Consider the following 16,720-nt stretch of genomic DNA (forward strand, 5'->3'; position numbering starts at 1 on the left):
ATTGAGTGATCAATCAAACTAAAAAGAATTTTTCTTTGGCCTTTCTGACCTGTCTCTCCAAATTCATATTGTGTATGCTATGGATTTTCTTGTATTTTCATAAACGAAATCCTGTCTTTTTTAAGAAAAGATTTTTATTAAACTACAGCTAACATGCAATATTATATTAGTTTCAGGTGTACGCCGTAGTTATTCAACATTTATATACCTAAAGAAGTGATCACCATAAGTCCAGAAACCATCTGATATCATACAATGCTATCACATATTATTGACTGTATTCCCTATGCTGTACATTACATCCCCATGACTTGTTTTATACCTGGAAATCTGAGCCCTTTATTCCCCTTCATCTCCCCTTTAAAATTTTTTTTTCCAATTACAATTGACACTCAATATTATTTTATATTTGTTTCAGGTGTACAGCATAGTTTTTAGACATTAATATAGTTTAAGATGTGATCCCCCTGACTAGTCTCGTACCCACCTGGCACTGCGCATAGTTATCCCACAATGTATTTTTAAAAATAAAAGTGAAAACTATGGCTGATCTATTGTTGCTCACTCGGATATCACATTTCCCCAGCTACATCCTTAGATGACTGGAAACAAAACTACTTCTGCATTCTGTAAATTCCCCTCATTCACTTTTCTTTCAAAATTTCTTTCAGTGTTCTTTTCAAATATATATGGATCATTATAATGGCTAAATAACCTGTGGCCAGTCTCACAACTCAGGACTGTTTCCTCCAGGACCGGGCAGCCATCATCAGAATGCAAACTTGCAGACAGGCAGTGTCTCTAACTTTCCCGGGTGCCTCACTCCAGTCTGCAGATCTATCTCCTGTCCTAAAGATATGAGAAGTTTATTTCTCCTCTGGATAAGCTGACACAGTTGGTCTCCCCAATTACCACCATTAAGTTAGGATGAACTATGCATGACAAAAGGTTCTGTCAAATCCTTTCATTTGAGGACTAGTGATTATCTTGAGAACATGCTAGTAATGGGTTGTATGGGCTTCAATATGTAACTCTTAGCACCTTGCCGATGACGTGCATCACATTCTGGTTCAAAGCTTATTCCATAATAAAACTGTTTTCTGAGATCCTTTTTGAATTCCTTTCGACTGAACATTATACCCCTTTGAACATCTAAAAGACTTTATTTGAACAACTTTCAAAATACTAATTCTATTCTGCTTACATTATCATTACTTTATCTCACATCTTGTTTTAGATCTTCAACGTCTTAAGGAGGAAATTGTTTTATCAACCTCTGTTTCCTGAAGCTCTCGTGAGAAAGAGGGGGAAAATGTGAGGAAAATGAGGCTCAAACTGTCATCTGCCCCAGGTCACATAACTTATGATTGAAAGAGTCAGCGTGAATGCCAGACCTCCCTGACTCACAGCCCATGTTCTTTCTGCCATACTATTCCATGCTCCTATCTTACATTCTTTATGATAATATTCAAGAAATCTGTAAAACTGAAAAAAATCCTGTTTTCTAAGCTACTACTTTTATGGAGAGGTTTTCTGGGCCGGGAGCAGTTTCAATTTTAAAAATTTTGTTTTTAAAATTATATTTTCCCAAGAGTTGAAAGCGAGCCCATGAGGGCAGAGCACCCTTGTTCAAAGCTGTGTGTTGTAAGGCGGCCAGGATCTCAACTCATTTATCGTATGAGTAGGTGGGTTGGGATGGAGAACAGTGAATGATACTGGGCGACTAATGGCTTTGTCCATGTGGGCAACAGCGTTTAATTACACCATCTAAAGCCTATACATACTTCGGGCGGTCTGTAGTACACTTAGCAGCACGTTGCTTTCCATAAAAACGAAGAGCGGAATAAAGTTTTGAAAAAAGATGACCTATACATCATTTCTCCTCAGATTATATCTTTCTCTCTTACTGCTTTTTTCCTAACATTCCTGGCAGGTATCCCCCGCCCTCGCCCAGCGAGCGGGGTCCACAGAGACCTCCGCCAGGCGCCGGAGGATGCCCCGCCCACCCAGTCCGTCTGTCCCGCGGTCGGACTACAACTCCCAGCATGCCGCAAGGACAGGCGCAGGTCACGTGGGCGCCCGGAAACTCTGGCCGCAGCTCCGGGAGTGAGGTGGCGGCGGCGGCGGCGGCGGCGGCGGCGGCGCCGGGCGGGCAACCGAGCGGAGCCGAGTGAGCAGAGCGGCCAGCCAGAGAGCAGCGGGTCTCGGGTGTGCAAGCTGCGGCCGTCGGACCCGAGCCGGGAAGGGGCAGGACCCCGGTTGGGAGCGGGGATGGGGGCGCCGCCTGGGAGGGTAGGTCAGGTCGAAGGGGCGTCCACGAGACGGGAGGGCGAGGCGGAGATGCGGAGGGTGGTGGCCGTGGGTGTGGCGCCCCGGGCGGGGCTCGTCGGATCCCCAGTGCTGCGGGGCCTTGGCGGGGTGGGCCAGGACCGCAGCGGGAGGCGAGCGGGAGGGTCGCGGTGGAGTTGGGGGCGGGCCAGGGGAGAGCCGGTAGTCTGGCCCGCTGGGGCTCTGGTGCAGGCTTGTAGTTTAGACCAGGTGAGGGGATCTTTTGCAAGTAGGTGGGGGAAACTTTGGGAAAGGAGATAGAGGCCTCAGAAGGAGAAAAATGTTAGTGGAAAACCTGGGCTTTGTTTTTTGGTAAGTACCATGGTCTCAGTCAAGGAATTTGGTCAGGTTACTTATTCGTCATTGCTTCAGTATTCTTATTGGCAGACTGTGGTCTGTTTATTCTCACTTTTGACAGAGGCTAAATGTGTCCACAGGGCTTTGGGTGTTTCCTGAAATATAAGATTGTAAGGTGATGCTATGCCAATTTTTACTGAAACGTTTATAGGAGAAAGCGAATGTTTCAGGGATGAGCAAAATCATTCTTAATTGCCACCTTATTTCTTCACCGTCTCGTGGTGTTTGACTTATTTCTTTCCCATTTGTTGAATGTTTACTGTGTGCCACGCTCTGTACTAGGAACTCTCTTTAGATTATCTCATTTGATCTTCAAAGGATATTGAAACTCAAAGAAGTTAATTAAGTGGAGGATCTTGGATTCCAACTTTAATACCTTTTTGTGGCCTCATGTGGCTTCACAGTCCCCCCTTCTTCTGTTAATCTTTGATTTCCATTAGAAAATCACCTTGAAACAGGACTTAGAAAATTAAAGTCAGTGCACTGTCTCGTTGCTCTCTAGCTGTCAGGATCAACTGTGTTATTGAATGTTTCGTTTTGTCCCTGTTCATCAGTGATAATGGAACATCACAGTGATGACCATTCACTTTGCCCTGGAGAGGGAAAGAGTTTATCTTGAAAACTAGTTGTCTCTGGAATATGTTCAAAATAGATAGGAAGAGTGTGGTTTTAAGAACCCTGGAATAAGATGAGAGAATTTTACAGATAACTGCTAGGTATTTTTTACCTGTGGTGATGAAACAATTCAAGAAAAGAGAAAAACTACAAGAAGATTTGAGTTTTGAATAAAAGAATTTTTGTGGTACAGATAAATGGCTTCAAATTAGATATTGTGGGCTAAAAGAGACACTCGTATAAGTGTTGAGCACTGAGGTGCTAAATAATTGGTGAACTCAATTACCCATTTAATACTTTTCCACCTACCTCTTTATACTTTGAGTATACATAATCTTTATACTTTGCAAATGTAAAAACTGAAGTCTGGGGAATGAAGTAATTGTCCTAACTAAAGCCCTTCTTATTCGAGTGTAGTGCTTAAGAGACTGCTGTTACTAATAAGGGGTGTGTGTGTATGTTTTCCCATCCTGGATTTATATCTAAATTTAAAGTGAGATATTCTAATTATTGTTTTTTTACTCAACTTGAGATATTTTATAGTTCAGGCTTTTACTCTTATACAGTGTAACCTAAGGGCTACGGTCAGGTCTGGGTTTGAACGCTTGCTTCATCTCTTAAGAGAAAGATATTACTTTCTAAAATCTGTTTTCTCATCTGTAAGATGTTGTGAGAACTAAATGCAGTAATCCCTAGCACAATGCCTGGCACTTTGAAAGCATTCAGTGTTGGCCATCAGTCAAAGAATTAATTCATTCAAAACATCTTTATTGATCATTCCGTATACTCTGCTTGGTGCTGGGGATATAGCTGTGGACTTAAGACAGATAAAGCCACTGCTTTTATGGAGTTTGCAGATGAACCATAAACATGTGAACAGACTAGATTGAGAGATAGGCTCTGATGAGAAGGAACAGAGAGAGAGAGAGAAAGAGAGAGAGAGAGAGATGAGAGAGGTAGTAACTGAGGGAGACCATTTTAAATAGGGCAGATCAATCTAGAAGCTGACATTCGAGGACAAGCCAGGAAAAGGAAGAGCAAGCAGTTTGCAAAGAACCAGGAGAAAAGCACTTCAGACAGTGGAACATCCATGCAAAGGCCCAAAGCAAGAAAGGACAAGAAAGGGATGAGTTATGGGAGGCGGTAGTGAGTGTGGAGGTGTGGTGCCGGTGAGGATGGCGAGCAAGGTGGGCAGAGACGAGGAAGGACACGTCCTAGCTTCTCACCGTGTATACTGGCGAAGGGTTGGGAACCACCCAGCTGTCCGGTAGGAGTCGTGTGTGGCAGCTCTGTAGGTGAGGTGCGGACAGACCCCCAGCCTCGGATAAATGAAGGAAATAATGGTGTAGACTATGTCGTATGCTCATTTGTGTTTGTACGTATGAAGGGCTGTGCCCGGAACGTATGCACAGGTATAGCGCCTGCAGGGATGCGAAAGAAACTGGGAGTGAGCTGTCTCTATATCCTTTGGCATCTTTTGAATTTTCTACTTCATGCATATAACCTATTGAAAATTAATAAGATAACTAAAAGAAAGAAGCCCGGTATCTCCAGTCATTGCTCAGGCAGTACCCTCCTTCATCCTTAGCCTTTTCCTGCCAACCCCAGCTGTCAGTTCTACTGGCTCCCACTCCTTAACCTTCCTGCTTTACTACAGAGGCCTGGGGTGTACAGGCTTCGAAGGCCATGGCAAAGAGTTTTGTGTTTCGAGAAGCCATCAAAGTGTGTTAAGCAGAGGAATGACAGCTGACTGAGGCTTCCAGGTTATTTCTGGCTGATGTGTGAATGATGGCGGTGGGCGGTAGATGTAGACATAGTGGAACCTGCAGAAGACTCGCACGGGGCGTGGTGGCAGAAATGAGTGGCGGTGGGGATGGAGAGAAAAGGATGGATTTGGGAGGTATTTTGGAGGTGATAAGGGCCGGACTTAGTGATGGGTTTGATGTGGAAGCTGAGAAAAAGGGAAATGAAGCCTAAGGCCTCCTTACTTTGGGCGTTTTGGAGGAATGGCGATACTGTTTACTGAGGTGGGGAATACTGGGGCAGGAATCGGTTTGGAGCGAGGAAATGAAGAATTCTACTTTAGATGCATGGAGGGATAGCACGGGGTCCACCGGCTGTACTGCGGGGAGCCCTGGGGGATCAGAGCTGTAGAGCTGCGAGTCGGCCGGCCGTGGCACTAGACGGAGGAGGAGAGAGACAGAGATGCTGAAAGTTTAAAGAGAAGTGTGAAATAGTTGTTTCAGGGATTGAGAAAGCACAATGATTAGGGAAGTGTAGACTTGCTGGGCAACGTTGCATGCTCATTGAGGTTTGTGGTTTTGAATCTAAAAAGTGAAAGCGAGCTGTGTGTGTGATTTTCCTCTGGCAAAACTCAGTTGCTTGGTCGCAGAGAAGGAGGACGGAGGCAAGCAAGCAAAAGAAGCCCCATAAGGGAGATAGTTTAGAGTCTAAGTTGGTAAAGAAGGAAATGAGGAGAAGAGGAGGATAACGGATAACAGAAAAAATAGTGGGGTGATGAATTGGGAACCTCACTGAGGTAGAATGACTGTTGGAGTCGGAGTATAAAGTAAGCAGTTTTCTGAAAGGGAAGGGTGTTTGAAAATCCCTTTGGGGAGGTGATTCAATTACTGGTCATAAACGGGGAGTGGATTTTGACCATGGAGTGGGTTTTGTTGTGAGTTAGAGGGTTAAGATTGGTGGTGACAGGGAAGTGAGCGATTGCCAACCTGGATGATGAAGTGAGACGGAAACAGAGGTGGGGGGCTGGGGAAGGTGAGCAAGAAGCGTGTGCAGTGGGGGAGGTCAGGATGTGAACTGGCATGAGGGCGGTGCGTGAGTTGAGAGGCTGAGGTTTGGGAGGAAGGAGGAAGGTGAGGAGAAGATGGCTTCTCTCCTGAGAGCACACGGAGGAAGCGGGGTCGTTTGGGGACAGGCAGGAGTCCACCATGTACAGTGAAGTTCATTAACCGCACCTCTAGATTTCCAGAGAGCGTGGTAGGAAGGTCGGGGAGGGACCGTGGGCTGCTCCTTGTCTCTCAGTCTTCGCCTTCTCACTTCGCCTAGTTCTCCCACAGTCTTCCTAACACACGACACAAGCTTTAACTCTTACTCTCTTTGTGTTGTCAAGGACTCTCAACATCTATAGAAAGTGAAAATGTCGGAATGTTTTCTATTCTGAGGCAGTGTTGATAGGGGAAGGTTGCCTTCTGTCTAGACATGTTACATGTGGAGCTGTCTTTTATCCAGCTTTGACTGCACAGTATGGAGTGCTCCATCCTGGAAAATACCTTGTATGCACGATCTTCTAGGACCCAAAACAAGCTTCATCACTAATCAGATGACTTAGTGATTGTGAACTTGCTTTGGAAAGTAGAACATGGCTCAGTGGTTCTGGATCCTCTTCGATGGCAAGGATCTTATTTTCAATAAGGTTTTTTTTTTTTTAAAGATCATTCTTATTTTCACGTGATAGTTGTATGTTAAGTATCCGTTGATTGAGAAAATACTAAATGCCAAGCTACTGTGGATTTAGAAACACTTAAGTGGATTTTGGTTTTAATTATAATTTAATTTTAATTATAATTTGGTTTTAATTATAACAGCATTTATACACACTTGAAAAATAGAGACGATTGTTCAGTCTCTGTTGAGAGCAGGAAAGAAAATGGTCTTTGGAAAGTAGGATGTGCTTGATGGATTCAGACTTGGCAAAAACTCTGTGTGCTCCCCCGGGCCTCAGGGTGCACCGATGATTAGAAATCACTTCTATGATGTAGGAGATAGAAGTGCAAGGTATTATTATTATTAATTATTACAATTACATAGGACCAGATGTTGTAATAGGATTCATTTTAAATGCCATTCTGCCAATAGCAGGCGAATGTTTAAAACTATTTTCCTGACGTACTTATTAAGCCTTTTCTCCAGTCACTGTAGCTAAGGAAAAGTTGTTTTATTTAGAAACTAAATCCAGACAGTCTCAAAAACAGCTTGTTAGTCATTTAAAGCTATTAATGTAACTATACAACCCTGAAATACACAACCACTATTGCCGAAGCAATGTAATCCCAACCTGTTGGGGTGTACATTTTTGGAATTATTATTTTACCTGATAAATTATTGAATTTCATACCCCAATAACTTTCCTGAAGAACTCAGTGCAGTGTTTTGAGATGTGATGTGTTCAATTCAAAGAGCTACACTTTAGGGAGCATTTGAGATCTTGCTTCCTGGCATATGTCATCAGTTTGGCTCCAATAAACTCTTATAAAAATTCTCAAACAAACAAAGAGCTTTATAAGGAATGAATAACGCTTCCAATCGTTCCGCTTGCGTTTCATGTTTAATTTTGGGGATGGAGGTAAATTTCAGTAACACTAATAGCTCTCTGTTTTGTAACTTCCTGGAATTACAGACAGAAAGTTTATTACATTTTTGTGAACGAGTCTTACTTGGTTCATAATTTTGTCAGTGTTTTCAGAGAGAATGATTAAGTGAAATTAGCTGCATTCTGGTGATGTGGGATTAATCCCAGGCAGACCAGTGGCTAAAATAATTCTCTTAATACCTTACATACATTGTTTATTTTACTCTCATAACTGCCAGAAGAGACAGGCCATTTTATAGACGGTCATCTGTGATTCACAGAGATTACCTCGACCAAGGGCTCATAGCCAGTAAGTGAAACAGCTATAATGTTTATCAAGGATGGCCTTTTGGTGGGTTTCTCAGCATTTGAGATTTGGGTACATCTACCAAGCCGTGGTTAGTGAAAACGAGTTGGACAGCAGTTACAAGGAACACAGCCTGGAAAGCAGAGGCCTGTGATTCACTTATTTTAGTATTGGGAGCTCAATTATAGTGTATTTATTAGACATGTTATTTTGTCAATTTATTTTTTTCCGACATAGAGATAAATTACAGTACTTTTCCAGCGCTGTGGATATTTTCCCCTTTGATTATAAAAGTAATATACTTATTTATTGTAGAATTTTTAGGAAAGTATATAGAAAATGAAAATTACCCATAATCCCACTACCCAGAGAGAACTAATATATTTCCTGTTTATTTGTAAATATTATGTAAACATAAAGTTGAGTCGATCATATTCTAAGTCATATCCTACTTTTTTCCCATCATATTTTCTCATGTAATTAAAGTCTTAATTTATCATGTCAAATGATTATGGAATATTAGACCATGTGGATATACCATAATTTATATAATAATTTCCCTCTTACTGCATATTTAGGTTGTTACTGCAGACTCATAGCTAGAGACATTAAGTTCAGATGCTACTTTATGCTTAATTATTCTTGGCTATCGGACATGGGTCAGTTTTCAGAGAGGACCAAGGAAAGGTGAGAGGAAGTAGTGCAGAGAGATGGCATAGGAGTGGCCCTGCCTCTTTCCCCTGTTCCCTCATGACTGACACAAAGTTCATTTCTTTAAAATAAAAACGCTCCTTTGACGCTTTGCGAAAACGACGTTTGTTTATTTGACCTGACTCCATCTTGTATTTTTTCTTTAGGAACAGATCTCTGGAAATTGAATTTTTGTGTCGAAGGCTCTTGAACATGGCTGGACTGTCTTCCTGTAGTACCATACTAATTTTCACTTCCATCAGCTTACCGAGAGAGTTCAGAAGTCATTACACCTTGAGCTGCATTCACTGCAGTCTTTCTTAACTATGCAAACATTTTCTTGTCTTAATTAGCATTATTTATTTATTTACATATTATTTATTATTATTTATGCCTACAGCACCTGGTCTTCCTAGGTGGTCTCCCATCCAAGTACTAACCAGGCCTGACCCGCTTAGCTTCCGAGATCAGACATCGGGCTTGTTCAGGGTGGCACATGGCCGTAGACCGTGGGCTGTGGCTCCACTGAGGCATGAACCTTCTGCGTGTAAAGCAGACACGCTAACCGACACACTATGGAACCACATCCTTCATTAGCATTTTTTATATTACTAGTGAGATGGGAACTTTTATTTGATAAGTTTAATTAGCCATTTCATTTCTTCTAAGTTGTCTATTCATTTCTTCTAAGTCATCTATTCGTTTCTTGTCCTCATTTTTCTGTTAGAATTAGTAGTTTTCTTATCATTTTGTATGAGTTCTTTCTGTTAGCATGTAATCTTTTGTAAAGATTTCTTTTTTTGCCGAAAGGACTATCTTATCACTATAAAACATAACTTTCCATCTGGTTTTCTGGTGTCAGCTAGCCCATGTGATTTTTTTCAACACCTGGTTATATGCTGACTGGTCATAAGTCTAAATAATTCAGGTTTTGGATAATCTGCTTATTTCGAGTAATGTTAATAATGTGTTTTGTCTTTCCAGAGAGAAGAAATGATGTAAATCATTCACTATCCAAACCTTAAGGTTCAGGGTGAGAAGGCAGGGCAGGAAGAACATGGCCTGGCCAGATATTTTTCAAAGAAGAGCTCTTCTCTCCCGATTCAGCCATCATCATGTTGTCGTGTTCTTGCTCACCTTCTTCAGGTGAGTGGATTGCTACAGTGTCGTTGTTTTTTCCCCTTTGAGGGAGACATTTATTGCATGGCCAGAGCTTAGTGCAGTGAGTGGCATGGGCTTATGTGGTAGACTAGTTGTACCTCTGTTGTTCCTTTTGAGAGCTCTAATACAGTAGTTCTTGGGGGCTCTTTTGCCTTTGTTTGGCAATACCTGGAGACATTTTTATTTGTCATGCTGGGTGCTGGTTGCATCTAGTGGGTAGAAACCAGGGATGCTGCCAAACATCCTACAATGCACAAGACAAGCCCCCACAATAGAGAATTTTGGGGGCCCAAAATGTCTTTAGTGCCATGGTCGAGAAAGCCTGATATAATATAAAGTCCTTTATGTGTTAAAACTAGGAGCTTGAGAGCAAAGGATGTGTGTATTTGGGGAATGCCCCATGCCTCCTTGAGCAGTAAAAATGGTATGAGACAATTGTGGGGAACCCTGGTAACTCGTATGACGTCCCTGACCAGTCAGCATGGCTTAAGAACCATTCCTGTTTGCGATTCTATGGCCGGCCCTCAGTGGCTTGCTTTAGTGGTCGTAGGTGACAAAAACCAGGCTTTTTGGTATTAAGGGCATGTTATTCATAACCCTGTGACTCAACTCTTTTGATTATTTCTTCTGAGTAGATTTTGTTTATTAATCTTTACTGAAGGCACCACAAATGATGATGATGATGGTTTTGGGTTTTTTTTGGCAGAAACTAGGAAAATGGCTAATTATATAAGATAGATAATTTTGGATGCTTGGTTTAGGGGATAGCCATTTGTGAAGGGTTGGGGGAGGCATCCATATGAGAAGACAGGATCTAAGGAAGAAGCTACGGAATGGCTAGCACAATGAGTAGCCAATGATTGCTAAAGACTTAAAATTCTTTACATGATTTACATGGGTTGAGATCAGTCCCATCTCCCATCCTATAGGTCCAGGGATAAGTTATAAGTGAACATGCGAGCTCATATTGAAGAAGACTAGTTTTTCCTTTTCCTTTAGCAGAGACTGTTAGAGTTGGCAGTCCTTATGAAGCAGTGTTCCTTTTTTTTTTTTTTTTTTAAGAATTATAAATTGAATAAAACAAATGGGAACATTTCTGTGATTTTATTAAATGCCATTTTCTTTACTATTCATTCAGCTCTATTTCTTCTCTTTTTCAGTTATTCGTTGCTCCATGCATCAAGAAAAACATTTAGCAATGTCAAAGTCAGTATCTCTAAGCAGTGGACCCCGAGTGCTTTTAATAAATCAGTTGAACCTGCAGAGGTAAGAATAAAGTGCTGGAATGGATTTAAGAAGGGAACTGTGCTCACCTCTAAATTCTTAAGTTCTTTTGTTTTGTTTCATTCATGTGCTTAGGACTCTGAAGTGGCTTACTGTTCCCAAAGGCATAAAATGCAAACTCTGCTGCCTAATTTCTTAGTTTGCCCTGATTCAGTACCATTCCAACCAGCTTATTTCTCCCTGTTTTGAAATCACGCAGTTCTGGCGAGGCTATTTTTTTCATTGAGTTTTTTAGGTACCCTGCTCATTTCTGCCTTTGAAATTTTGCTCTTATTCTTTCGTATGCTCTTTCACCTTCTTTCCACCCATCTAAATTGTGCCAAGATAAAATGCCACTTTTTCTACGGAGTTTTCCCCCACTTCTGTTTCTTTTTTTTCTTTCTGAACTGTGTGTGCTTTATATTATATAGTTTAATGTCTCAGTCTTTCCCTACTTTCTAATTGTTTCATTTGTATCTTGCTTAAGTGGCTTGCAGTCAGAGAGCATACATCCCCGTTCCTCGCATTCATTAGCAGTCGAGTAAATCCATTGATGATTGGGACTGAGATGATATTCTATATGATACCCCATCTCAGTGTACAGAGCCTCTCCACTCAGTCTTTACCGCATCGTTTGAGTTCTCCTTATGTGGAGTTATTGCTATATATTGATATTCTTAGTAGCATGTTTTATTTCTTAAAAATTACTTCCCTGATTTGGAACAATTTAAAGTTGACAGAGATTTGAAGTTTATATGACTGTCCTACCAAAAGGGAAATAAGTTATTCAGTCAAGTGCTCACTGAGTGTCTGTCTTACGTTCTGTTCTAGGCACTGAGTATACAAAAAAAAAACCAAAATACTAGAGGATTTACAAAAACACCTTGTCCTCATGGAGCTGACATTCTAGTGGAGATGTTTCTGGACAATTTTTCTCAAATTTAAGTTATCAGGAACTTTTATAAGGAAAAATAAGAATGGATGGCCAGATTTCTGACTGAGGCTTGACTAGTGCTGTGTGCACGGCAGGTGCGTCTGAATGATCATTAACTGACTGGTCACAAACCCGCAAGGTGGAGCGGCCTCAGAGAGGTCAAACATCCTAACCTCTTAGCCAGTTTAGAATCTTTCTCTGTGGTTACTGACAGATGCCCACTCAGCTTCTGTTTTAATACTTGTAGAGAAAAGAAACTCCCTGTTTTCTGACGTGGACAATTACATTTTTTTTCAGCTCTTATTAGGAAGTTCTTTCTTCTTTTGAGGTAAAAGTGTTCTGCTGTTTAGTTTTGAGCCACGTATACCAAGTCTGTTCCTGCTGCATGACAGCCTGTTGAGTATTTGATGAAAACCTGTCTCCCTCAGTTTCTCTTTTTTAGGAAAGCGCCCCTATCTTCAGCTCTAACTTAGTGACCCTGAGCACTAACTGTGGTATTTCAGGTATAGTCTGACCGATACACAAAACCATAGGATTTGATTTAGGCACTAAATGTCTGGCTCTGCTGCCTGAGGCTGTCTTTGTTTTTTAGGTGACTGGTTTGGGGGACCCCAAGACCACACCCCTTGGTTTGAGATTCACTAGGAGGACTGACAGGACTTAGCATATAGTCATACTCAAAGCTCTGGTTGATTACAGTGAGAAGATGCAGAACAAAATCAGCAAAGGGAAAGGCCCATAGGGTGAGGAGTGGCGGAAGCCAGGCACAAGCTTCCAAGGGTCCTTTTCCAGTGCGGTCACACAGGATGTGCTTAATTCTCCCAGTAACAGGTTGTGACGACACAGGTTAAAAGTTGTCTGCCGGGGAAGCCCAGTAGAGACCTGGTGCCTACGGTTTTTATTGGGGCTGGTCACGTAGGCACCCTCTGCCTCGCACAAATGAAAATCCCAGACTCCCAGAAGGAAAGCAGGTGTTCAGCATGAGCAACATTGTTTGAACAGTTTGGGCGCAGCGAGCTACTCTTAGTAGGGAGTCACGGGAACCTTCCTCTAGAGAGCCAAGTTCCAGATGCCAGCCCACGACCTACCGGCCTTGCAAGTAGGATAGCAGTCTCAGGCTGGCTATGTTAACTCTTTCCTGCCAGGAACCATGTTACATTCTTAGCTTGCTTTGAACTTGGATTCACTTTCCTGCTTAGATATTTATTTACTGACTCTGCTGCACATAAGTTTCACCATTCTGGCTTTTTAGAACCATGGATGAAGTGGTTTGGATGGATTGGTCATGGAGAAGTCAGGTTCTGACAATGCTGGAGAGCTGAGTGTACCCACGCCTGCCCTCGTGGGGAGCGGTGCTGACTTCCCATTCTTCCTTCATACTTTGAAGTCCAGGGTCTTTTCCCTGGAGCCTGCTGCTGATTGGGAGTGGAGTGGTGGGGGTGGTTCGTACCCTTCACTCTTCTATGCTGTGGGGTCTGTAACTGTCTTACCTTTTTCTTTCTTGTCCAAAGTAGAAAGGTACTTAAAACCAGAAGTATATGTCAAATGAGTCTGAACTCTAAAACATATTTTGTTTTATATATGTTGTTAAACATTTCTGAAATGCTCTAAATAGCATCCTCTAAAAGTATTTATTATGGCTTTCATTTTGATGCATAGCTATCTTAGGTGCTTTACAAAAAAAGTTAAGCGGACACAGTCTCTATACCTTGAGAATTTATAATGCATTCCACTGACATGGACAACCATTGGAAATATTAATTGAACATGACGTGAAATCTGTATCTATAGATAATAAAGAGGTAATGCTTAAATCTAGTATTTGAGGACAACTTGACTGAAATTGCAAACAAAAATTTGTCCTTTTAAATTCGCCTGACCTGCAGACAGTGCTGCTTCTGTGAGAATAGCGTAAGAGAGTCTGAAGTCCTCTCCAGGAGAGAGAAGCAGGAATCAGGGTGTCCTCATCATTCCACCTCAGCCTTAGCCACAGCTCCTCACTCAGGTTCTTGCATAAACAGAAGCCGCTCACCTCAGGCGGAAGACAAACCCCTGAACGCGAGTCGGCGTGAGCTCGTCCTCCGCACACTGCTTCAGGAAGCTCTTCGTGTCAGTGGTTCCCCCACCTCCGCGTGCGGCCCCTGCTCTGTGATAAACATTCTCATTTAGGAAACCCACACTGTGACCTTTCGTACGTGCCCAGAATTTCATGCTTCCAGGAAGTTGCCCAACATGTAGCAATCGAAGTAGCTTAGAACAGCCTTAGCGCCCACCGCACAAGAAAACCCTCCCTGCATACAGGCCCGTGCGTGCACACGGTGGTCGTCCATCCACGCAGGCCCGCTTGCCTCACTCCGGCACCTTAAGATCATTTTGTCGATGACGTTCATTAGAAGATGGTTCACTATGTATACTTGGACCATTGCTCACCTACTGAGATAGTCTTGTTCTGAGCCGTATTATCAGCATAAATTTTCTTCACTACGCTTTTTTCTGGTAACCTGTTTTCTGAATCTTTTTGTTAGTCCTGCTTTGTTGTTTTAGCTTTTGATTTTGTTTTATTTACACGTGTAAAGTAGGCAATCAGAAGTGTATTTCAGCTGAATTCTGACAGTGAAACAGAAAAAAGCTGTTTGATAGTCTGTCAGTTCTTGGGAAAACCACACCTGCAGGGGGTTTGGTGACTTCTTGCAAGAATAAAGAGGCCCCATCTCTAAGTCACATTGGTGTGTGCCTAGTAGGGCTTAATCCTGGGTCCTCTCACACCCAGCTGGCATCAGGGATCAAAGATTGTGGTTAGAGGGAAAATGTGGCAAAATAACTAAGGAGATATTTAGGGCCCCAATTGGCATGCTGAAATATTGATCAATCTTAGCTGTGTGAACTGCTTTCTTATCAAGTGTGAAAGCAATATGTGGGGTCTTGTTCAAGTAAAAGACCGATGCCATGAGCCACACAGAGTTGAGTCCCAATACTTTCGAATCATACTTTATATATTATACTTTGGGGATTTTACTTTCTGTTAAAAACTGCTGATAGTGATTTTTCTCTTTAATCTAAAATCACAGTTTCTTTTCTATAACAATCCATCTCAGAAATCCTTTAGTCTAGCAGCTCTCTAACTTTTTGGTCCATGGACACCAAAGAGATTTCAGTTATGTGGGTTTATATTTATAGATACTTACTGTTTGAGAAATTAAAACCAAGAAATTGAAAAAAAATACATCAGTTTTTAAGTTCTTTTCAAATGAGTTAAATAAACCCACAACATGTTAACATGAATATTTTATGAAAAGTGACTTTTTCAACACACAAAAAATCACTTAACGAGAGTGGCATTGATTGACATTATTGCATATCTCTTAATGTCTGGCTTAATAGAAGACAGTGGATTTTCATGTCTGCTTCTGAATTCAGTCTCTTGCAACATGATCCTTTCAAGTCTATGAAGAGAATTTGACATTCACAGATACAGAGTGGAAAAGGGAGAAGTATTTTAATAGCCATTTCCGTTAATTGTGGGTGTCTGTCTTTGATGCTGTACCAGAATTTGACAAGTGACAATTTCTTAAAGGTTAGTTGCAGTGTGGAATCTGAAACTGTATTAATTAATTTTATACCCTTACATTAAGATTCATTTGTCTATCTTGTACTTCGAATGAATCTTGAAGTGACAGGCTCATTTCATTCTTTTTTGAGGAGGAAATATCTGCTGAATACTAAAATCTGAATAACTATAGTTTGTCTTTCAGTCGTTCTTTCAAGTAAAAATGACACGCCTGCTTGCATCTCTCACAGTGGCGCGCAGTTTCTGTAGGACGGCCATCTTGCTTTGGTTTACGTAATGCCGTATGACTATTTTCCATTTCATCACGTAGAATATTAAAAATAAGTCTTCTCAGGGGCCAGATTTAATACAGTTAATACTTTTTACTGTTTCATCAAGGACATTCTTAAGTCTTTTTTTCCCGTGAGTATGGTAATAAGGGATCCAGTGATTAATAGTACTGTTTGGTGTAACAGCCTTGATCCATGCCAAGGCACAGCGTTTCATCCACCACGGCTTTTGCACTCTCAGTGGAAGAGTTAAGAGGAAAAAGCAAATCACGTTTTAGGGGCCTTGAGCAATGCGGAACACTTGTGGAGAGCAGCGGGGATGGACATGTTCTCATTGTGTCACGGCAGATCTGGAGCAGCAGCCATCTGTTTCCCAGTGCAGAGGAAGCCACTCTTTTCCTCGGAACCCTGGATACTGTCTTCCTCTTCTCCTATGCCGTGGTAAGTTTTAGGATTCCAGGGTTTTAAGTTGAGGAAAGATGTCAAAGGAAATGACTTCAAGCATGTGGAAGTGTGTAGGAGATTTTGCATTTGCTGACTCAGGAGGGTTGAGTGTTGCTGACATTTGTATTTTGTGTCCTTGTCATCTGTCCATTCATTTGACAAATACTTATTGAGCACCTAGCGCATGCCAGGTACTTTTCCAGTCAGTGGGAATTCGTCAGTGGACAACACAGGAAAAATCCCTACCTTTGTTAAGCTTCTGTTTTTGGAGTGGGAGTTAAGAGGGACAAACAGTAATAAATTGCTATAAAGAAGTAAATTATAGAGCATGTTTCAAGGTGGTAAGCGCTCTGGAGAAAAAGAAAGCAGGGAAAGGGGAATGGATGGCTCTGGGTGGGGGGCGTGATTTAAGCAG

At 41.8% G+C, this 16,720-nt stretch overlaps 1 protein-coding gene across 3 annotated transcripts in view; it reads left to right on the forward strand.

Annotated features, from left to right (window-relative positions):
* Nucleotides 1-2,088: 2,088 nt before the first annotated feature.
* SLC37A3 (solute carrier family 37 member 3) overlaps nt 2,089-16,720 on the forward strand; it is a 35,755-nt gene continuing 21,123 nt past the window's right edge. The window contains exons 1-4 of one of the 3 annotated variants that reach the window (XM_039861083.1): nt 2,089-2,208; nt 9,651-9,812; nt 10,988-11,093; nt 16,140-16,302. In XM_039861083.1, coding sequence (XP_039717017.1) covers nt 9,782-9,812; nt 10,988-11,093; nt 16,140-16,302 — 300 coding nt within the window. In that variant the 5' untranslated portion in view covers nt 2,089-2,208; nt 9,651-9,781. Of the gene's footprint in view, nt 2,293-9,650; nt 9,813-10,987; nt 11,094-16,139; nt 16,303-16,720 lie in introns of all 3 variants that reach the window. The other 2 variants (XM_039861084.1, XM_039861085.1) reach the window with 2 other exon arrangements.

The sequence above is a fragment of the Pteropus medius genome, unplaced genomic scaffold (genome assembly GCF_902729225.1).
Source record: "Pteropus medius unplaced genomic scaffold, Ma_sr-lr_union100, whole genome shotgun sequence".
In the NCBI taxonomy this organism is placed as follows: domain Eukaryota; kingdom Metazoa; phylum Chordata; class Mammalia; order Chiroptera; family Pteropodidae; genus Pteropus; species Pteropus medius.